Source organism: Puma concolor, chromosome D1 (genome assembly GCF_028749965.1).
Source record: "Puma concolor isolate L17-30 chromosome D1, mPumCon1.1.hap2, whole genome shotgun sequence".
Lineage (NCBI taxonomy): Eukaryota > Metazoa > Chordata > Mammalia > Carnivora > Felidae > Puma > Puma concolor.
Genome location: NC_141676.1, coordinates 87,729,327 through 87,753,671, shown reverse-complemented (window position 1 = coordinate 87,753,671; position 24,345 = coordinate 87,729,327). Strand labels below are relative to the sequence as shown.

General features: G+C 41.9%; 1 protein-coding gene across 7 annotated transcripts in view; it reads right to left on the bottom strand.

Annotated features, from left to right (window-relative positions):
• Positions 1 to 24,345, bottom strand: part of OPCML (opioid binding protein/cell adhesion molecule like) — a 1,072,580-nt gene that overhangs the window by 5,727 nt on the left and 1,042,508 nt on the right. For 3 of the 7 annotated variants that reach the window (XM_086678642.1, XM_086678646.1, XM_025928012.2), the window contains 4 exons: positions 17,360 to 17,497; positions 16,826 to 16,946; positions 16,193 to 16,344; positions 15,273 to 15,299 (listed from right to left, as the gene is read on the bottom strand). In XM_086678642.1, coding sequence (XP_086534768.1) covers positions 15,273 to 15,299; positions 16,193 to 16,344; positions 16,826 to 16,946; positions 17,360 to 17,497 — 438 coding nt within the window. The remainder of the gene's footprint in view (positions 1 to 15,272; positions 15,300 to 16,192; positions 16,345 to 16,825; positions 16,947 to 17,359; positions 17,498 to 24,345) is intronic. The other 4 variants (XM_086678640.1, XM_086678644.1, XM_086678641.1 and 1 more) reach the window with 3 other exon arrangements.

Genomic DNA, 24,345 nt, shown 5'->3' with positions numbered 1-24,345 from the left:
GCTCACATACCCACCACTACAGCCTGCTTTCAAAGACTGGGGTTTAAAAAATAAAAGGGATAGAGAGAGGCAATGGCAGTCATTAGGCCTATTGGCTGAAAAGTTAGAATAGCAGACAGAGCTAAGTGGCATGGCAGGATTTGACTGCTGCTCCATAAGCAGCACCTCTAACTATGGAAAAGGTGTCCAGAACAGACAGGGATGGGAGCAGCAAAACAGGGGAGGGAGATGGCCCACAGTGGAGAGAAGCAGGTAGAGGAAAGGAGGAGACAAGAATGGGAACATTTTGTGAGCAACAGGAGTCTATGTGTTGGTGTGGCCAACTTTTTATCCTGTATAACTTAGGTATTGTGGAAGCTCCTCCTGAGGTAGCTGAGGAAGAATGGATTGTTACACTCTAGAGTTTTAGAGACTATGATTGGGTTTATCCCAGCAGTAGCAGTGCCTCTCCAAAGGCCACAAAGACTCTGTATTCTGTCCACATTGCCACCTAATGGTGTGGCCTGATAGAGTTCTCCCTTTGCCCTTTCTTCTGGCCTCTTTGGCTCTTTTAAATGCCCCTAGTGAGTCATCCATGCTCCACTGTAAGACAAGACCATTGAGTCACAAGTGTTGGTCCTTTCACTTAATCTGCCACCTTTGAGAAAACAAACCACATGAAATGGGATTGTCCTAGTCTGTTTCAAGGACCCAGGGCACATGGATCAGCATCTAATTCACCTTTGTATTCCTCCATCACCTTTATTTGCAAAGCATAAGAAACTGCAGTCATAAGCAAGACACCAGTAGCTTGCAGGCAGAGAGGATTCCAGGGAACATGGAATCGAGTATAAGACAGGGGTGAGAAGCCATCAAGAGTCATTCCTGTAGAGCCAGTGGCAAAGAAAGGGAGCTGCAGACAAGACAAGCATGGCTTTTTTTTTTTTTTACCTTCTCAAGACAGGACTTCCCTGATCCTTTTAGAAGCAAATTGGCTTATTGGAAATAGACATGATTAAGAAGCACAGTTGGTACAGAGTCTCAAGACAGCATGATGGTGTGGATCCCTGCCTTGCCTAGGAAGGGACTGATGCTAACCTTTTGCTTTGGGAAGTACAGGCCCTTCACTTTAGCAATGAGCATGTAACTGTTCCCAGTCCACAGATTTTCACATGGATATATTTCCTTCCTCTGATTTACAATGTACACAATTCTCCTATTGACTAAAAATTCACATTTACTTGCTAGCTTGAGAGTCTGGTTCATTTTGCTGTGCACTTTTTTTATAGAGCATTCACAAAAAAGGGCAGGATCCAGTCACAAGCCCAGTGCTATCATCTCCAGGAGGGCTCCATACATATTTATGAAAAGTAGCCTGACTCTGGAGGCTCCATCAGTCAAGACATATATCCTAAGGAGCCATACTGGCCTACAGAATGTACGGAGTTGAAAAATGCCCAAGATGGAGCCCAAAGCAATTCTGTATATTGTGTTCTTCAAAAAATGAAAGACTTACATTTTTTAAATGAGTTTATAAGAAAATGAGCAATATAGATTTGTAAGATATATATGTCTCCTTAAGAGTATCTATCAAATATATTTTATAATATTTATAATGTTATTTATATGTTTATTTATATGTTATGTATATATTTAATATAATATTTATTATAATAATAACGTTATATATGGAGAGGACATGCATTAAACTATGTGTCTGTGTGTATCTTTGTCTAATTCATGATGCTGATATTAACTTAAGAAATAATTGAAAGATTAATAAGCTCCACACTAAAGAGACAGAGATCTTTAGTGTAGGAATCACTTTATTCCAAGTTCTACCAGTGGACTTAAGCATTTCTGTAGATGCCATGCTACCAGCACAAGGTGGGATATAGCTAAAACAAAGCAGAAAAGAAAAACAGTATATGAGGAAGACAAAGCATGAAGGGTGAGGTACAGAGAGAGAAGGAGGCAGAATCATAAAGAGAAATGAATGTTTCTGGTGGTGTGTGGCAGTTGCAATGAGATGTTCATTACTGATCAGGCAGAGGGTTTATAGCCACAGTTAAACTTCAGTTGAGTGTTCCGTAGAGTGGAAGCCAAACTGTGAGTGTGACTTAGCAGACATAGAGACTGCTCAGCTTGCTTAGGATGATGATGGTAACATGCATTTATTTGCATTGTGTTCTCTAAGTTGCAAGCAGGATTCTAAATGCTACACACATATTAACTCATTTAATCTTCACAAAAGGCTATGAGTTATGGACTAGTGGCATGTCCATTTTATAAATGGAGAAACTAAAGAACAGAACAGTTAAGTACCTCACTATGGTCACACAACTTATACACATAAAGCTGGATTAGAATTGAGTCACTCTTTCTGTAGAGCCTGTACCCTTGATTGTTTCCACTCGACTTGCTTTCTGTGGAAAATGACCCTTTGTGCATGTTTTCTGAGGACCACAGCCACATGAATTGGTAAGTACAACTGGTGAGGAATCTGAGGACCTAATTTCTCTCTATGACTCTGCTGCTCCCTAGCTGACCGGCATCCCCTCTCTGGCCTTCGTTCTACCATCTAAAAAAGTAGAGAAGGTTGGGGTCAGAGACCTTTAAAGCTCTTCTCCTATTAGCATTTTGAGTAATTGTATGAATGGAAAATTTACATCTGGTACTAGAAGGGGCAGCTGGTGAGCAACCAGATGGCCCTTTCCAGTTGGTACAAAACCATCACTACTGTGGCTTTTTGCACGTCAGCATGTCATCTCCTAAAACAGCAAGAGGGCACCAAACATTCCTGGACCCCAGGGCTTCCTTTTCTGTGGCCACATTTTCTATGCAGCCCCAAGGAGCTTTACTCTTCAGCAGGTGTGATAAGCCTTGCTTTATATATCAGACAATATGGTAATTTAACGCCAAACTGCCTTTGGCCAATCTATGAGGAGTGGCTGAGCTAGTCTGGCCAATGAGTTAATCTAATCCACTATAATGGAGATTAAAATTAGCATCTCTTTCCTCATGGATCCTGCACACATTTAAGATTTGGTAGTTAGGGGCGCCTGGGTGGCTTGGTAGGTTAAGTGTCCGACTTTGGCTCAGGTCATGATCTCAAGGTCCGTGGGTTCGAGCCCGTGTCGGGCTCTGTGCTGACAGCTCAGAGCCTGGAGCCTGTTTCAGATTCTGTGTCTCCCTCTCTCTGTGACCCTCCCCCATTCATGCTCTGTCTCTCTCTGTCTCAAAAATAAATAAACGTTAAAAAAAAAAAAAAGTTTTGGTAGCTGGACCAAATGTCAGTAGAGGGACATATAGGAGGGCGCTTGTACCTTGTTCAGAGCAGGAACAGAGGCTCACATCTGTGTACCACTCTCTAGGTTCGAGGAATGTGAAATAAAAGCCATCAGCTATGAGCTGTTTTCTTTTTTAATATCATCATTACAGTAACCCTCATTTTACTATTAATGAAGAAAGTATTTGGTTTGGGTGTCTCCCTTAGGGTTTCCTCTTGCAGAGGCCACTCACCTGATTAGTGATGTGCTTCTTTGTGCTTTAATATAGATTACCACTGTTTAGCTAATTGGTGTGATTCCATGATCACTCAGGACTTATGTTTGGTCCCTTAGGCTGGTAGGAGGCTTTTGCAAATGTTAGCTCAGTGAATCTGTTAAGGGAAGGGCATGTTACTGGAGGAAAAGTTCACCTGAGCCTAGCAGTGGTAGTACTAAAGCTTGAACACACATCTTCAGATGTCAAGCTGGCTATGGTTTTCCTATACTTGGTTTTTTCAGGTAACAACAGCTACATGGACTTCTCCAAATACTTGGCATCCAAAGTAATACTAGTATTAATTTCAATAAACATGGTCAGGAATTCAAATGGTGCTTTCCTGCTCCTCCCCTCCTCCTCTTCCTCCTCCTCCACTTCCTCCTCCTCCTTTTCACTTCCTCCTCCTCTTTCTCCTCCTCTTCATCCTCCTCCCCCCCCTCTTCTTGGTGGAAATAGGGAGAAAGTTAGTTCTTATCTCAAACTTAGAATTCAGAATTTGGAAACATGAGGTAGATTTTCAATTATGTGTTCTACTACAAAAAACTAACCCTGAAATACATTTGGATAAAGGACAAAGGTTTGAAAGAAAGATGGGACCAAATGTCTAAGGAACAGAATCCCTGGATGCACAGGTAAAATAGAAATCTTCTATGAAATTTAAGAAAGGATTTAGATGCATCTGTACCCCTTGGCTTTGCTGTCTCATCTTTGCAGCCCTAAATATCCTTTGGGATAAAGGCAATGACCACTATAAAAGTGCAACCAATCCTGGAAACTTTGGAATCAGACCAATTTGGGTTTAAATCCTGACTCTGTTGCATGCCAGCTATGTGATCTCAGACAAGGTAGTTTTAACTTTTCTTATTGAAAATAGAGGTAATAATACTGAATTTACAGAATAATTAAAAAGTCAGACTGGTTAGCATAGTGCCTGGTACAAGCCAGTCATGTGATCATGGTAACCACCACTATGGTGCCTCCACACCTGCTACCTTCCACTCCTTAGTTGAGGCTAATATTGGCTCATTTCAATTTTTCCCAAGTATGTTAAACCTGAGATGTGGTTTTGCTGGTGACAAAGAGAGGAGGTGAGATCCTGAGTTGGGGGTTTGTTGCTGAGAGAGGCCATTGACCATGAGGACCACGGAAAGATATGGGACATAGAGCAGAATGATAGGAAAAGTCCAAAGCCAAGTTCCATGCATGGTCCAAAGGCAAAGGATCAGCCTTGCAAGAGTAAGGGACCCCACACTAGCTTCAGAAAGCCACGGCCATTCACTCAGCAAGTATTGGTTGGAGGCTGATGTGAGCCAGTCTCTGTTTTCAGAGAGAAAGGCAGACACAGTCTGTGCTTTGACAAAGCTTATACTTTAATAGGACCTGGAATATCCTTTCTCCCAGTCTAAATCAGTCAACAAACAATTGAAAAAGGGAAAGAAAGAAGGAAGGGGAAAAAAGGAAAGAAGGAAGGAAAGAAGGAAGGAAGGAAAATTTTTAAATCCTCCCGGATTCTGAGTAGAAAGTCATTTGGAACAAATAACCAAAATTGCTTTCATCTCAATAATACCCTTCCCGTTGAAGTATTAAGAGAATTTAATTCAATAGTCAGAGAGAACTGAATTTGAATTCTGACGCTGGTACTCACTAGCAGGATGACTTTGGACAAGAAAATCAACTTCTCTAAAACATTTTTTTTTAATGTATAGAATGGAGAAGAGTGGTTTTGTGTATATATATATTATACATATACATACATATACATATATGTATACATATGGAATATAATATATATGGAATATAATATATATGGAATATTACTCAGCTATCAAAAAATTAAATCTTGTCATTTGTAACAATGTAGATGAAACTAGGGTGTATTATGCTAAGCGAAATAAGTCAGAGAAAGAAAAATATTATATGATTTCACTTCTATGTGGAGTTTAAGAAACAAAACAGATGAACATAGGGAAGGGAAGGAAAAATCAGATTAAAGCAGAGAGAGAGACAAACCATAAGAGACTCTAAAATACAGAGAACAAACTGAGGGTTGCTGGAGAGATATTGCATTGGGGGATGGGATAAATGAGTGATGTATACTAAGGAGGGCACTTGTTGGGATGAGCACTGGGTATTATATGTAAGTGATGAATCACTGGGTTCTACTCCTGAAACCAATATTACAATGTATGTTAACTACTTGAATTTAAATAAACAAATTACGTACTCTAAAAAAAAAAAAATAAAGATGATGTATAAGATCACTGAAGTAAAGGATGAATAAATATGAGGTGAATTAAAACCAGGACAGTAACAGCTGATCCTTAAAATAGGATCTTTTATGGGGATCCTGCTTCAAATAAAGAGACCTTGTGGAACCCTAGGTTGTCAAGGATAACTGTCAAACACCAGCTGAAAGCAAATTTGGCTATGGTGAGCAAGCAAGTGACCTGCTCTCTCCTTAAAAGACCTGAAGTGGCTACAAATCATAGATTAAAGCTTCCTAGGGAAGCAAGTGTATTTAGAGGCCCAACTCCCTCTGGGCAACTGGCACATTTAAGGAATCATTTTTATGGTTAACAATGACTCAGTTCAATTAGAATGGTTAATACAAATATCAGGTTTAATTAAATATTTTTCAGGCATAAATTGGAAGTGAGAACGTCGATTTTTGCCCTTTCCCCTGATCCAGTCCCTTCTCCACCCTTTCAATGCTAACTGTTGTTAAAAAAAAGCTTTAATGATAATGCAAAGCCGAAAACCAAACTATGAATGACAACAATGACAACTACAAAATACCTTGGGGCTAGATATGCAGACAAAAATTCTTTAGTCTTCAGAATATAGAAAGAAGAGACAGAGCACGTAAATGAACAAGAGATAAATTCAAGAAATGGTAAATGGCATGGAGGTCAATTGACATGTGCCCTCTGGGCCAGAGGGAAGATTTTATGGCCAGATGTGAAGCTCAGCAGAGAAGGATATAAAGAAATAGACAAACAAACAAATAAATAAAATAAAGTCCACTTTTGAGAGGGTGGTTAACTTTTCAATATTAAATATTAGAATTTTAAAAAGCAAATTTGGTTGAGGGCTTCACCTAGAATCAGACTACAGGCCTAGCTAGCTGCTCTGGAAGAAAGACATTGCTGCCGCATTCAAGCGGTGGATGATAACCCTCTGGAGGAGCAGGTTTTGAAAATCAAAGTACCCAAACTCAGCGCAAAGCTCCCCTCAAATATATTTAAGCTTACTGATGAGATCTTGCCTTGCAAGAGATTTTGAAGCTTAAAAATGGTAATAAAGGTATTGAAAGGTGTCACTGTTATTTTTTTTCCTTTCCATGATTGCCATGAAAATATGGCATGGTTCTTCAGCAACATTACAGTGTATCTCTGTAATTCTACTAAAATAGCAGATGGTAGGGTGATCACATTAAAAAAGAAAAGAAAGAAAAAAAACCCACAGGCAAGTTGAACTTGGTGATAGCACAATGAGATCAATGAAGTATCTGAAGTCTGAGAAGATACAGTTTTGTTCTGAAATTTGGATGGGTTTTACAAGTATGAATATGAACTAGGTGACCTTCCTAATGAGGAACCAAAAGGATAATGATGTTCTTGGTGATTAAAAGAGGAGCAAGGAAATCTAATTAGAGGATGCATGTGTTACACTTGTTGGTGAAACAGGAACCTATTTTCAGCCGTGCTGGCTGATGAAGGCACCTCATTCCCCTTCAAAGAGAACTTTTCCTCCATTGTCTTTAATTACAGTGGAAAACATGGCACTATGTTGTTTTACAAGGAAGATTAACTGGGCTTTACAGAGTAAAGACTTGTGGATAAAGAGGCCAAAAAAGGAAGCCATCTTTGTTTTGTTCTCTTTAGCATTCCCTGTTTTGTATTTACCACAAAGACAAGAGCTGAAGAAGTTAATATCAGAAGTTAATTCCAATCTGTCAGCTCATCACAAACTTGAAAGAGACAAGACTTTGGTCTATGCTGAACCACAAGCTCTTGTGTGTGTGCTGACATCAGCACACCCTGAATGCTCAGTGTTATGTTCTAAATGCTTAGGCTAATAGCCAGATGTCAATGATTCAGATAGAGGAGGGTGGGGTGTGAGGGAACAACAAGGAACCTCATCAGGAATGAAATGTGAAATGTCTGCATTTTTTTTCTAATATGTTGACATTTTGCAGGTTGGGGAAAATACAAATGATTACGCTGCTGTCATCAGCCAAAAGCAATTGGTATTTCTTTCTGACTCATTCCCTCCCACCTGGATTTAAATTGTGGATTTGAAAAATAAAAATCATATACATTATTATCAACAGGAAATGGACAAATATGTACAGCTTTAGATGTCTTTGCAAGAAGAAGTCACTTGATGAACATCTTCCTAAATGGTGAATTTCAATGTTTAATAGAGTCTCTCTCAGAAAGAAGACCCAGGGTTGGGAGGGATACCTAAATTCCAAATAGGATATATGGAAGCTGGAATGCAAGGGGAGAGTGTCAGAGAAATAATAATTTGACTTCCCTGGAAGGAGAAGACCACAAGTCCTTTTGTGTATTAGGCTTTTCTTTGGCTATTTGAGTTTCACACTGTATACAGACTACCATTGGTTCCCCCATTTGACTGGAAGTTTTGTTAATTTGACAAATGTTTACTGGGGAAAAAACATTGCAAGATACAGTGCTGCATCCTGTAAGTGCAGAAAAAAAATACACACAAGATATAAGCCTAAGTGTAAGCTACTCTGAAATCCCAAGAGAAAAGTGATTCTTCAATGGGGCTCAGAAACACTTTATGAATGGGGTAACATTGAGTACAATCTTAAAGGAGAAGTGCAGTTTTATCAGAGAAGAGGGCAAAAGCTTCCACCTGTGACCCTATAGCATCCTGGAAGACATAATATATGTATAGTTTAGAAAGAAACATGAGATTAAGATCAGACAGACCTGGATGCAAAACCTGGTCTTTCCACTTCCTCCTGTGGTAGAATTCCTGTCTGTGAGAATTTGGTCCAATCACCTGAATTCTCTGAGCTCTGTTCTCTTCTTCTTTGAAGTGAGAATAATAACAGTACCTACCTCAAAGTGTTCTTAGCTCTTTAATACATGTCTGGCTGACACTCAATAGTTAGTAGCCTTTTCATTTAGTATATTCTATTATTCTACTGTAACTGTCTATTTACTTGTTTGTATGGAGTTGTGGACTTTGTTCCTCTTTGTAACTCAATCCAAATGGATTGATGGATAAGAAGAGATGAAGAAGCATGGTCCAAGTCTTATATATGTAATAGGATCGGCATTCTGACACAGGTGGTCTAGCATGATGGGTGAATACAAGGAAGTAGGAGAGCGTGAAGTATAAGGGTGGGTGGATCCTACAGCAAAAACAAACGCCAAGGCCATTCTTTCCTTGTAGGCAATTTTCATCAGGACATAAACAGGTGCAGTTTAAGTTTTGGAAATGTCACTTGGCCCCACAGTGGCAAAGGGCTCACCAAACACGCAGGAATTGGTAAGAGAACAGCATGACTCTTCAGGGAAGGCACACACCCTAGTGTAAGTGAGAATGGAATGGTGAGCCCACAGTCCAGAAGAAGAGCCATGGCCCACTTGCAAGTTGGTACCAGGTGTAAACATAAGGGAGAGGAAGAAGTCAGAACCACCAGACAGATTCTAGTGAAAGTGTGTAGGTGAGAAGACAAGGTATACAATTGAGTGAGAGGCATGTCTGAGAAAGATTGAATTTGTGATTCCAATGGTGCATACAAGTACGGAGAGTGGTTTGTAGCTCAGAATTAAGGAAAGTTATAAAGATACAAATTTCGTAGTTATCAGACTATTGTCAGAGACCATCAGTCTTCAGTGTGCAAAAGATTCCCTTGGAGTGCTTGCTTTAAAAGCACATTCTCAGGACCTTCCCTGGAGACTTTGATAAAATGAGTCTGCGGGAAGACCCATGAATCTGCATTTTTAAAGCACCCAAAGCAAGTGCAGTGAAGGCTACGATATTGCTTTGTAAGATGTCTGAAGACATAGAAGATCCCTTCTCCTCCCACTGCGATGATATGCTCCCTGGACAGACTCATGGGGCAGGTGGAGGAGGGGCCAGGAGCAGAGCAATCCAGAAAGGTAAGAAACACACTACCCAGGTGTATCACAGAAGCCAGGAGTGGGTGCTGGGGATCAACAGGAAGTCTGGAGCTGAGATTCAGCTGGGTTTAGGAGGGAGACAGAACATGGAAGACTGAGGTGTGATGGTGCTGGAAGAGGTGGAGAAGGGAACAAGGAATCTCCCTGTCAGAGGTCTGGAGGAAAAGGCCAAAGAAGATGTAGGATGGTACACAGAGGGCACAGTAAAGACAATCCCCAGACTCCTCATGCCCATTCCCCAGATCTCCTCTGGAGGCACGTGGGGGCAAGGTGTGCTTCTTAGCACACCCTAATAAAGGAGTGGAGAAGGCCGGTAGAGGCAGGAGGGTGTTGGTGTGGGGTGAGCAGGGGCTCTGAGGCTCTGCCTACAGGTACCGGTGGGGTGCACAGTGGATGGGGCAATCATCAAAGGGTGGAGGCTGAGAGTCATTGGCTGGTGCTGCCTGTAGTTGTAGAAAATCCAGTTTGAAGAGCCAACCTGATATATATATATATTTATTCTGGAGGAATGGCCATTAGCAAAAGAAAATATAGATTTGTCCTCATGGCTTCCAGGGGCCACTGAGGTAAGCTGGAGTCCTGGCTGCTCTGAGGGGGGCTGAGGCATTGCCTGAGGAAAAAATCCAGAGCCCAGATGTTGCCTTAACTGGAATATTTTGCCATTTTCATTTGCAATGACAAGATTCCTATCAGTTGTCCCTATTCCTGATACTTAACTCTTAATGAAACTAATTTGTGTCACTACAATTTCACAGATAAAATGTGAGAAATCTGTTTTTCTCTCTGCAGCCCCCCCCCCCCATCCTTTCTGGCATTGTATGCGCTCTCTGTCCCTCTCCCCTGCCAGTTCCAGTAATCCAGGCGTTTATATGGCTCATTAAGCGCATCACACTCTCTGCAGTGCTGGGTGTAATCAAGTTCAGTGTCTTCCCTCTTTACTCTTTAAAGGCAGGGGGATGAGGCCTCTCTGGCTCAGGACTCAGTGGAGGCAAAGTGGGTTGGCAAGTTGAGAGAAGTGAGTCGCTTCCTGGAGGGGCAGAACTGGGGCCAGCAGGCTGAGCTTGGCCATCTCTCTGCTGCTGCAGGCCTGGCAAGACTTCAAGGTGCCAGCCCTCCAGGTGGGCCTGCAAATAGCTGCATCCACTCAATAAAACTTACTTATATTTAGAGCAGGTTGCTTTTCCATTAAAAAAGCATTTTGATTGCTGCCATTTCCAAGGTTGTGAATGATAAGTTTTGGAGACCTGTCTTTAATACTATTTCCCCATTGTTTCTTAACTTTAGAAAACTTAGCTGGCAGTCAGCTGAGAGTCCATCTTGTTCTGTTCTTACATTTCAGAGACAACCAGAGAACAGAGAGCATCAGTTTGTCTGAACCAGGGTCGGGACCAGAACTCTGTTTTCTTGTTCCTGGTCTCTCAGCGTTCTGTGGTCTTTCTAGTACCTGCCATTGCCCCACACTAAGAAACTTCCAGGCAGTCTAAAATGCCACTGTGAGTTGTACTCTGCCTGCCTGACCTATCTCATCAGTGTGGCTTTTGAAGGGCAGCAGCTGGTGTGGAGGGAAGAATCACCTCATGTGGGTGCCATCCACTGATCTGTCTCTGTGCGTTGCCCACCCACCTATGTTGGCTCTCACAGTCTGCCCCATCGTGTCCTGCCTCACCCCACTCCCCAACCTACTGTCTCACAAGCTTTGTCTTATGTGTTCTTTTGAAACTGCTTTCATCCCATTTTCCCTTGTTCTTTGCATGCAGGTAGGAAATAGATAAAGGTATGTTTGTGTGAGAGCCCTGTTCTGAGTATGTGTTGTGATGGGGTCACAGTGCAGAGTCAAAAGGGTCTCCAAAAACAATTCTACATTCTTTGAGGCCAAACACCGCTGCATGCCTGAGAATGTGGAGGTGTGTGTATTTGGGAAGTATGAGTATATGGGTTGTAAATGTAAAAAATGTCTTTTAAAAGGATGCAATCAAATTTTTTTTTGAATTTTTAAAATTATTTTAAGGAACCCTCATGCACTGTTGGGGGGATGCAAACGGGGTGCAATCACTGTGCAAATCAGTATGGAGGTTCCTCAAAAAATTAAAAATAGAATTACCATATGATCTGGTAATTCCACTATTGGGTATGTACCCAAAGAAAATGAAAACACTTTTTCAAAAAGATATATGCACCCTTATGTTTACTGAAGAATGGGATCAGATTTAGATGGATGAGTGGAGATGCTGGTATAGGTAACAGACACACATAGGCTAATTGTTGATATGGGTTTCTATCTGGAAAGTCATCTACCAATGTCCATGATGAGTTGCCAAGTATGGTGAGTTGTATCAAAGCAGTAAAAAGAGTTCAGATACTAGAACAAGAGTACATAGGCTTTAATCTCAGCTCAAACATTTGTAAGATAGTATGAGTAAGTAAGCTGCCTAATCTCTCAGTTTCATCCTCTGTAAAATCAGGATATAGTACTTAATTCTTAGAGTCATTAAATGAGATAAAACATGTAGAACAGGGGTGCCTGGGTGGCTCAGTCAGTTAAACATCTGACTCTTGATCTTGGTTCAGATCATGATCTCACCGTTCATGAGTTCAAGCCCCATGTCAGGCTCTGTGCTGATGGCAGGCATGGAGCCTGCTTGGGATTCTCTCTCTCCCTCTCTCTGCCCACCTCCACTCTCTCACTCTCTTGCTGTCAAAAAAAAAAAAAAAAAAAACCTAAAAAAAAAAACCTATTTAGAACACTTAGTTTAGTGGCTCTGCACATAGTAAATCATTGGTAACACTAATTAGACACAATTATGGGAATACTGAGGCCTAGAAGGAACACCCGTGGCCGCAGAAAGGGCTAGTCAGCTGGACAATGTCACTCTGATCTTGTGTCAAGTTATTTACACTCAGGCATAGTGTCAGATAATTACAGGACATATTTTCTAAAATGCTTTCACTGAGGAGAAAAATAAGTTACATGGAGATTGACTTTCCCAGAGTCCTTCAGCTGATGAGCAGCAGAGCCTGGCCTCAGAGAGGCTCTGAAACTACTGACCTATTGCATTTTTCTACATTTCATTCCTGAACAGCTGAATTTCTGCTGCTGGCATCATCAATGCAACCGTCCAATCTCTGTTTATCCATTCATTCAACAAGACTTTCCTTACCCACAAATGTGTATGGAGCTCTGTGCTAGGTTCTAAGGATCAAACCAGACATTGTCCCTACATTTATGGAGCATACAGACTAAAAGGGAGGGAAGATTTTAATCAAACTACATAAATGAAGCAGAAGTAAAATTGCAACTAGCAAGTGAAGTCTACAGAGAAAAGGATTGTAGCCATGGCACAGCCCTGTGTCCTCATCACTGAGGACAGCATCTGACTTGTGGCAGATACTGGCAAATACTTACTGGACGAATGCTAGGGAAAGCACTGTGGTGAGAGCAACCTCCAGAAGCATTGTATGAGAAAGTGTGCAATGGAGCACTGACCTACTCAGGGAAGACTTCCTCAGGAAGGGATCCTAGGTGAGTGAGTACTAACCAGGTGAAGCAGACTGGGAGGATCCTGGGGATTAGTACTGCTGTAGTAAAGGGCACAAGAGACTTTAGAAGAAAGGAACATACAGTCCAGTTGAGCAACAATATTGGCAGCCATACCAAGGGAAGCAGTGAGAAGATGGGCTGTGTCACAAAGTGTTGAAAAATACTTTTGTTTCATATTGTTCAGCTGTTTCATATTGTTATGCCTCCATGATGAACATTGTCTTATTGACAATTCCCAATGACAGTCAGCAGGCCTGGAAACATCATCCCAGTTTTAGCTTTGTAAACTGAGGCCTGTAGACTTTGTGTGTTGTCTAAGTCACACATCTAAACATAGCATCTGTGGGGCTTTCTGTCTATAAGATGTTATACAGTCCTCCCACCAGCTTTCTAAAGGAAGGTACTGATAGCACATCTGAGGAAAGTAAGATAAGCAAGGTTAAGTAGCTGTCAGGTGGCCTGCCGAATTGGGAGATGGAAGCTATGTCTTCTCTATGGAATGCATTGTATCTCCCTACATTCATATGTTGAAGACCTAACCCCCTAATGTGTATTTGGAGATGGATCCTATAAGGAAGTAATTAAAGTTAACTGAGGTTATAATGTTAGAGCCCTAATTCAATAGCATTAGTGCCCTAGTAAGAAGGCATATGAGAGAGTCCTCTCTTTCTCCCTCACCCCCTCCATTGCCATCTCTGCCTGTATCTCTCCACACACCACACACACTCAGAAAAAAGGCCATGTGAGGACAAAAGGGTCATCTATAAGCCAGGAAGGGAGCCCTCATCAAAACCAGATGATAGGTCTTCCTGGCTTATCTTGGGCTCCTGGCCTCCAGAACTGGGAGGAAATACATTTATATTGTTTACGATATTTTGTTATGGCAGCCCTGGCATGGTGATACAGTCTTAAGATACATTGCTGTTATCTGCTATGACACACCTCTTTCATTAGTGGTTGGGAGGTGCAAGAACCTAGGTTATTCAGTTGTCAGTCCTAGGTTCCCTCTCTTAGTCATATTCATTACCCCTCATGACTTTTCTGAGGGGGTCATGGTAGGCTGAGGAGCAGAGCATCACACCCATCCCACCATTTCCCCTCTGTTTAATCAAGACCAAGACGTGGACATTCATAGACATTAAAGTGTGGGCAGTGCTGGTGGCCTGTAATTGTCCTAGATCCAGAGCTATAAAAAGTGACAGTTACAGAGCTGATTCCAGGACTGAAAAATTTAAATGTCACCACTTTCTTTGTGATTGAGATTGAGCATAGGGAAATAGGGCTGTAAGGCTATTGCCTCTGGAAGCACAGATGAGCACGTACTGCTGCATCGTTGTGAGTGTGTGCATGTGTTCATTGAATGCTATTTACCCAGGATCTGAAGGAGCATCCACTTCTGGGTTTCATCCAGTACCTACTCACTGGTATGTGTACCTCAGTGTTAATTAACCTCTTTGGTCTTCCTTTTACTCGTCTTTAAAATGGACTTAGTAACCTATGTTGCACAGTACTGGCTAACATAATGCATAGAAACCAGTAAATATTTGGTAAATGGTAAATATTCTTACTATTATTATGAATAATGACTCCCAAATATTTCTATTTTAAAATGAAGTTTATAGAATTAAATCATTTTCCCCTTTTGCCTTGATCTAAAAGAATAAAATATTCATAGTAGGGTGACTTCTCCATGAAGATAATCATTTGATAATCCATTTGGTCTCTTGGTTGCATTCCTCTTGGTGCTGCTACGTGCAGAAATAGCAGAATATTCATTTATTTTACAGGCCACCAAGTCAAAGTGTATTGATTTTGGGGGGAACCTCTTCCCCAAAAATGTATAATAATGTGAGTGTTTATGTGAAAGCCATCATATTCTACATGCTTGTTACCTAAATTGTGCAAACCAAACTCCCTGAAATCTATCTACTAAGGGTAAATAAGTCAGGGAGGTCGAGCAGGCAAGCCTATCTTTAAAGTAGGCTTATATTCAAAAGCATAGGCATTCAGGCAGGCAGAGGAAGGAAGGAACATGCTGTACCCACCTGCCACTGCTGATGAGGGGCTTATTTCTAAGACACACACAGCACAATGCACACACAATGCAGAGAGAAAACAAAAGACATAGATCACACATTTCAGATGGTTGGTGGACAAAGTTTAGTTAATGTCAGTGCTGAAAGCTTGTTCAGGGTCTGAGGTACACATGGAAAGATGAATACCTTTTCATCCCACTCACCTCTAACCAAATCTCAGCGAATAAACAAATACATACACACACGAAATATCACAACAACCTGGCCCTGGCCCATGGTGTGAAATGCTACACACAGAGATGGACACAACAATGTGGGAAGGCTGGATGAGAGAGAAATGAGGGCTTCTAAGGGAGCCAGTCAGGACTCTGGAGACCTCTCCATTTATATGGGAGGAAAAGACCTTCAGGGAAGGTTTTGATGCTCCAGCTTTGGACAGAGCAGCCATCGTGATGAAGACACAGACTACTGCTCTGTCCACTCAGTGAGTGAGAACATGACATGACAATCGATATGAGAATCATGATGGCTGCAGTTGACTTAGTTCAAATCCATAAATATAACCCCCAGAATTATAGACTCTTACCATATAAGGTATCTTAAAATTATATCTAACTTACCCCCTCAGACCTTTAGATACTACAATCAAACTGTTCCCTGGTTCTATGCTCTTTATGGCAACCACCATTCAACTTGGTTCAGAATTAGGTTTACTACTTTTGTGAGGTGCAAACCTTGTCTTTCAGTAGACCATGAAATATTAATTACCTTGCAAACATCACTGTTCATGCTTAGGAGAATGACAGGGAGAAGCATTTCATATCTAAGGGTGGTGGGTTGAACAGTATGGATGAACATAGGCCAAGCAAATCCAGCCTTTCTCCCTCTACATGCCCCGATCCCACTGCACCCAGGCTTCCTGCACTCACCATACAGTGTGATGCTGGCATTGGTGTTCCCAAGCTTGTTTGTGGCCACACAAGTATAGTTTCCATAATCCTTTTCTGAAACATTGAAGAAAGTCAGAGTGGATATGTGGCCTTTGTTCTCAATCCTCACGCCGCCCAGGCCGGTGGCTAGCCTGCAATAAGAGAAGGTATTGCTGGTCTGGTTCTACAGATAGAGTGAAACAGCAAACAGAGAAGCAGGGGAAAGTGATAGATACCAGAGATGAATCTTATAAGGAGGCTCCCCTCCTCACAGACACCTTTCCTCTAACTGACCCAGTGTCTCTAATTCAAAACATAAGTACCACAGCCTCCACAGGAGGAAAAAAGAGAGAATATTCATGCTTCAAAGGTGAAATTTACTGGTGTCTAGTCATTGATGGCTGCCATGTCTACAACTAATCTCAGGTTGTGAAATGAGGTCAATTCATTTTCCCACTTTCCAGCTTCCTCTATTTTTTCATTCCTGGTTCTAAAAGGAGACACTGTTATAAAGGGGACTAACACATTTTGGTTTTGCCATATCATTCTCCTTTACTTTATCATTCTCTTTCCATGTGGGGAATGATCCATTGGCTCTGCATCAGATATGCCCTATTTCCATTTTCAGGGTACCTGGTATCTTCCTTGAACCACTGGAATTCAGCCATAGGCACTGCAGAGGCTTCACAACTCAAGATACCCTTCTGACCAACAGAGACACCAGTGTTCTTGGCTTTTGAGATATAGGGAGGGTCTGTGGAAGGAAAATGCAGAGTGATTTCATGAAGCAGATGAAAGGGAAATTTAGTCACCTGTTATGCAAATGGATTTCTTGTGACACCCTACCTTCCCAGTTAAATAACCCTTTATTTTAGGAAAATAATTCTTGCTTAAAGATATTGCATTTACCCCAGCATCTTCTTAAGCCTTGAAATCAATTCAAAGTAAACAATTCTCCCCATTAGCTAAAAGTTCTGACAGGCACAGGTAGACTCCAGGGGCAAAATGGCAATGGGGACACTCATGGTGGCAAAACAATCTGAGAAAGTATTTTCCTGTTGGAAACAATTTGGAACTATCAGAAAATGGCACTGTCATGACCAACTTGTGCTCTTAATACCTATATTATTTTTTCCTCTGAAACTTCCTGACAATGGGTCAACTCACAGTTTACAGTGATTTTTACTTTCCGCACATCAGGTGCGGCAACATCATTCAAGGCGCTGCATTCATACTCCCCAGACTGGTCACGTTTGATGTCAGAGATTTCCAGGTATTCATCCTCACTCACAAAGCCCTGGCCTTCTGGGAGGAAAGAAAGAGACAGAAACAATCAAGAAACTGTGAAACCAGGGACAGAACCATATTCATATCTTGAGCTTGTAAGGAAAGGAATACAAAAAGCTGTAATAATGGGTTTTGAACATCGAGTCAAAGATTATAAGACACCATGTTGACCAAATAGTATGGCATTTGAAGAAAGAAATTCTCTGCTTGAGTCTTGCATCAATGTGTTTTTGTCCAAGTCACTTTAACTTTTTAGACCATTTGAAAAGAAGAGGCTTTCATTGTTTTTCCTATATGATTATTATGAGGATTAACTAAGAGAATACACGTGAAATGCCCAACACACTAGCAAACTTTGATATTTTAAAGAAAATTGTTATGATTAATAACATAATAAAAATGTAAGGATAACTTTAGGGTATGTTAGTGTGGGCATCTTAATTTTTTATTATGTAGAAATTCCCTTGGAGACAGAGCACAAAATACTAACTACTTGTAGAATAAATAAGCAAAATAAATTAATATTTTAATATAGACAGATGTAAAGCAGTTGATTTGTTTTCAAATTGTACTAGAGAAGAAAAATTGGAGAAAGAGTGAATACAGAAGTACTCTGTGACTGTTTTGCAGGATGTGCTCAATAAATGTTTGCCAACATAAAATAACAGTGGTGGCCTCAAATGATGGATCCAGAGTTACTAGAACAGCCTTATGGATTTAATACCTGACTTTGTGGGACATTCTGGAGGCTTTATTCCTAGGCACTTGTGAAGATTGGAATTCATGATACAAAATATTGTGCGTTTGTAAAATGTATATTGTTTGCAGCCATTACATGTTTTACAAAAATCTGGTCCCTCTGTCTTGTCCCTTATTCCCATCCCTGTGGTTCAGCACAAATAGAACAGACCCTCTGCCTTGAATTTTTTTTTTTTTTAACGTTTATTTATTTTTTTGGGACAGAGAGAGACAGAGCATGAACGGGGGAGGGGCAGAGAGAGAGGGAGACACAGAATCAGAAACAGGCTCCAGGCTCTGAGCCATCAGCCCAGAGCCCGACGCGGGGCTCGAACTCACGGACCGCGAGATCGTGACCTGGCTGAAGTCGGCCGCTTAACCGACTGTGCCACCCAGGTGCCCCGACCCTCTGCCTTGAAATTCAAATGTTTTCAGTTCTGTCAAAGCACTAGGCTCCCATGAAAACCCAGCCAACACAAAGGCCAGGGAGGAAGTACAGCCATTTGCATTTCTTTTCTGCCTGTTGCCTGATTCCTTTTTGTGCTCCAGACATTAGAGTGAAAACAGTTTTAGGAAGATAACAACTCATTATAATTTTCCTCAAACACACATATAAACATATTCCTATCCAATGGATGCTCCATCAACTAAGTTTAGGTCCACTATGGGTGTGACACAGCAGGAAGTTGAGGGGTAGGGTGATGGGCAGTGGGTAGAGAGACAGGTGATTTAACAACCTGATTTTGATTCAAGTCTAAGCCTTGGGGAGTTTTCCCCCACCCTGCCCATTTCCCCAGACCACTTGCTTTTCACCTCATGTGGCCTTCATTGCCTCCTCTTCCCACCCTAAGTCCCAAACACCCAGGCTCTTCCATTAGTTACCAAGTATATCCCAAGAAGGTGTGGAGCCCCTGGCAAAATATTTTTCAAGGGGACCCTCTATATATAAACAATTGCAGTCACCAATTCTGGTAGCCCAATATAATGTAATTACATGAAAGAAATGTTGGCCTTCCAGCAGGAGCAATCCTTTGCCACCCTCCTAGAACCAGGAACTGTTGATTGGGTCCCAGTACAAGCCCACAGGCATAAGTGTGGGAATCTTGGGGAATCTAGTTGAACCCATATGAAGAATGGCTGAGGGTAGAGGTTGGAAACGCACCCTGAATGGGAGAAATAGGGTCGTAGGGCCCTATTTACCAGGATCCCAAGGTAGTGGTGCTGGTCACAAGCCCTGTACCACAGCAGACATTTGGTCATTCACGCTAATTCATATACTAATTCCTCAAGATTTATTGGAGGGATATAAACATCTTCCCATCTTTTTTTCCCCCTTATTTCTCTTAGGGTTAACAGAATCTCACAGTTGAAGAAGATTCTGAGATCACTTATCTCAGGAAGTCTATAAAGACAAAAATTGCCTCACTTATTGAAATTATGTTGGTGGACCAATCTAAGTATTTTAAAGGATCAAACAACAATGATATCACACCAAAACAACTTCCCAAATGCACTGTACCTTTTCTGAAGTGAATAAATATGGCAGAATTGAAAGTCTGCCTTGGTACTACTAACAGGCCATTATTTTTTCAAAATGTGCTGCGGTGCATTTACCACAAGTAATTAAACTCCACTTCATTTGACCAAAGGAACCACCTGCAGTAGGGCCTGGCAGGAGCCTCAGGCAAGGTTACTGACCTGCTTACCTTGGAGAGAATGAGATAGATCTATATCATGCTACACAGTATACACTAGACAGCGCTGTCTTAAAGTCCCTGATAAGGCAAGTTTATGGATGCCAGTCAACTTAGAAGTGTTGGTTTGTGCAAAGGGAAGGGATAACCAACTCAAAGAAGGTGGTCAATGTGCTGGGGCCCTGAGTAATTCTCTGCATTTGTATGAGTAGGGCAGATTCTGGATTCTTCATGAAGCAATTACAGGGCAACACAACCACCCTTTGGAATGCGGGGATGTATTTTCACTATCTGTAATGGTATTTTTATGGAACAATTATATGACAGCAAAAAAAGGAAGAAGGAAGAGAGTGTTTTGTGCAAAATAGGGATCGTTACGATAATACTACCTCGTTAAGTGATAAAATGAATTTTGTCAAGTTTGTACCATAAAGTAAGTGCTTCTCAGATTTTAATTTGCATATAAATTCCTCTGGGATCTAAAAAATATAGAGACTCTGATTCAATAGGTCTAGAGCAGAGCCTGGGACTCTGCATTTCTAACAGATGCCTGAGTATCTCCATGCTGCAGGTCTGGGACCCACAAAGTGAGCAGTGAAGCTACAAGGCACCACCACGTGCTGTTCTCAGCTCTCTCTTGTCACACATTTCTAACTGTCTGGGTCTGTGAAGTGGCCATTTGGTCAACAGAGCTTACTGAATGCCCCTCAGTAAGGGGATTCTTGTGGAGTCTGCATCTCAAAAGACACCCTCTTGGGGGTATAGCGCTCAGTAAGGTGCACTGAAGCCGGGCATCTGGACCCCTGAAGCGAACTGTTCACTGAGTGTTTATGATCTTACTACAAAGTGTTCATTCTCTTGAACGGATTTCTTTGCTAAGAAATGGAAAGAGGATGTCGAAATCCCTCCCCATCTCAAGCCCACTGAAGGTAATTGAGATGTTATTTTTGTTACTGCTTTGAATACTAGGTGAACAAATCTAGGTTGCTAAATGCCTAGAGACCTAGGAAACTGCAGGGTTTAATGCTTTCCCTGCCCTCTCCAGTTCTGGTTGCAATGGAAAATCCTGATTCCATGCTGCAGAGAAAAGGGCAGAAGGCAACACATGTTTTAATCCTCTTTGCTGGCTGCCAAGAAGACAAACTGCTGATGTGGAAGCAGAGGAAGGGAACTGGGCAGGGAGAAACACCTGAGGGAGGAACAAGAGAGGAAGGAGGAGGAGAAGGAGGAAGGAAAGAAAGGTAGAGGGGGTGCAAGCAAGATGGCCCAGGTGCCACAGGAAAGATTCTGAAGACACTTTCAAAAGGGATTAAAGAAAAAAAACTAAAGGACTAAAGCCTAAAGGGCTACAATATTTTCTCTGACAAAATGCATGAAAATGAGAGTTCCAAATCTGCTTCACAGTTTTGCTTTATGGTGAGATGTCTCTTAATAAGCCAATAACCCAAAAGCATTATCAACCTGCTCTATGCATTCAGGCATCCCAATATAACATGATTGGGAGGAAAAGTAAGTGAATTCTAAGCCATTGGCAGAAATATATTTTTTTAAATGGATTATTTCTGGGATGCCTGGGTGGCTCAGTTGGTTAAGCATCCGACTTCAGCTCAGGTCATGATCTCATGGTTCATGGGTTCGAACATCGGGCTGTGTGCTGAAAGCTCAGAGCCTGGAGCCTGCTTCGGATTCTGTGTCTCTTTCTCTCTCTACCCCTCCCCTACTCATGGTCTGTCTCTCTTTCTCTCTGAAAACTAAATATTTTTTAAAAAAATTAAAAAATGGGCTATTTCTTTCCTTAGATGAGTACTTTTAAGGAAGTCAATACACTGTATTAGTGAGATTAAGATCTTCAAGAATACAAATGGGGCCATTTATCATGGGATGTGGGAGGTCCCTGGACTAGGGCCCCTTAGATGCAAGGCATGTGCCTGGGGACAGAGTAAGCAAGCCCCGTGGTTCTGTGGGCACAAGGGGGCTTCTTCTACAAAGACGCGTATTCTGACTTAACACAGTCACAGAAGGCAAAGAACAAACAATGTCCACGCATAGGGTCTGGCATCTTAGAAACGGAGGGGCAGACCAAGAAACTGCTTCAGGGAAGGATCCTTGGCATGATCTGCTTTCCCTGATATCACCTGCAGTTATCTTACCCACATGTACCGTGAGAGAAGGGCTGGGTTAGACACTGTATGTGAGGTGGAGATGATGTAGAAGACAAGGTCCTTGACCCTGGGCAGTCTATAATTTCATGAGCCCACAACTGGAGCACTGTATATTTTTCTGTCCCTCAGCTTAGTTTTCAGTGTTCTTAATCATTTTTAGATCCCTCTCGTAAGGTGCAGTGGGTCAGAAAGATTTATTAGAGCTGGAAGAAACTTAAACATCATCCTCATCTCTGAGGAGACCAAATGGGAAATCCAGAGTAAAATCTGGAAGGATTCTGACCTGTTCCTCTTCTTTCTTTTTCCCTTCACATCCTGTCCTCCCATGCCAGCTGTATCTCAGTCACCATTCCTATGCCTAATCGTTCCTTCTTTTCCTCACACAACTCTTTAGAATTTCATTTGGAAACACCATGGAGTATCAAAGATTTTAGCCTTCCATTTTTTGGATTATTGTCCCTGACAGAATATCTTTCCCCATTCTGTGCAAATATCCCCAAGGATGATTTCAGAGGGAAGTCTATTCCGTTGCCATACTATTCACACCATCAAAAACAAGCATCCTCATATTGAGGCAAACTCTGCCTGGCTTCTCCCTTTGAAATAATTAAAAAGTCCCCTTCTGGGTGCCCCAACCCCAGTCCCTCCTCATATGCCGCTGAAAGCTGACGCTCTATCCAGGGAAACTGCTTTGTGAGGTTAAATGTCAGCACCTGTCACAGCTTTTGCCAAGAGATCTGTCAGGAGATGGCTCACAGTGGCACATGCCTGGGGCGGGTGTCTTAGAGGAAATTAATACGAGGAGATGAGAAGGGGGAGGAGGGCTAAGAATTTAAGGAGGTATTGACACAGAGAAAATGGCATCATGAAGAGAACAGCCAGAGGAGGGAAAGAGGACTCAGATGGCTGAGAAAGGAAGAGAAGAAAGAGAAAGAGGAAGAGAAGGAAGCCATTGGGAGTGGGAATTGTGTAGACACCCCAGGATCTATCTGGCTCACATGGTAGGATTTCTCGAAAAGGATTTCCCTGTTCCCTCAGCAAGAAGGGCTATTATAGATGTTCCTTATTAATACTAAACTTGCAAAGTTGGAATCCAAAGTCCAGGTGCTTGTGTGAATGCTTCTGACCTATTTAGGACTCACCTAGGCTTTTTGATCTATATTAGACAATAGCTTCTTGTCCATTCACCAAAACTAGGTATCCATTCAAGTTAGCAAGGAACTGAGATTTTGCTCCTATAAGGAGCGCTTAGTATATCAAACAAGGTGTGGGTTGGCTGGCTTGTTGTATATTTTCTGGAACTCCTACCCTAGAGGTCTGGAGCAAGATAAGGTCAAGGAAAAGAACTGCCTGGAGTAGTTCCCTCCCAGTGGCTTCTGTGCCCTTGAGGTATGTAGGGCAAGGTAGATATCAGAAGTGCATGTGATGATATGTGCCACAATCTTGTCACTCATCCATTTCTCTCTCCAGGATCCTGGGTAGTAGAACATAATCACATAAAGTGAGCCACAAGTAGATCAAAATACCAGCTTTACTGCTGTCAGGCTGGCCTACAATCTGGGCTTGGCATCCAAGACTGACCCAGGTTCTTGCCTTTCTCCCTATGAACTAAAGGTGTCTGGACTACCGCAGTAGGAGTACTTGCCTTTGGTATTCAGCTACAGGCCCAATGCTGGACCTGGGAATAAGGGCTGTATTGGAATAGAGAATCAAGGGTAAGGAAAACCCTTTGACCCAAGCAGAGGTAGATTAAGAAGGTGATGGAGAATCAGATGTGCTGCCTCACTTCTAGATAATGGACTTATCCCTGCTTGACAAGGTCCAAGGGCTGCTGAGCAAATAACTTTAACAGTGACATTAGTCACCCATCATCCGTGGAGACAAAGAGTGACCAGTTTAGAAGAGGGGTTTATTCCTCCTAGGAAGTACAGGGGGAACTGTCTTCTGGAAACCTATAAGCTGGAGAGTAGGTTTCTTCACCCTCCCTAGGGATTTCCTGGCCTCATTCTCAAATCACATACCTCTCAACATAAGAGCCTCCTCTTGAATGACAGAAGCATTAGAAACATGCTTGAGTGGGAACTGGAGTAAAATCTCAGCACTTGGTACAATTTGGCTCATGTGACCTCAGTCTTGTATTGCCTGCACTTGCTTCTGATAAGGTAGGTGTTCCATTTCTAAATTGCGAACACACTGAGATGAGATTACACCTTCCACTCCCTTGAGCTGTATATGCATCTCATGTAGGATGAACACACAGTATCTATTCATT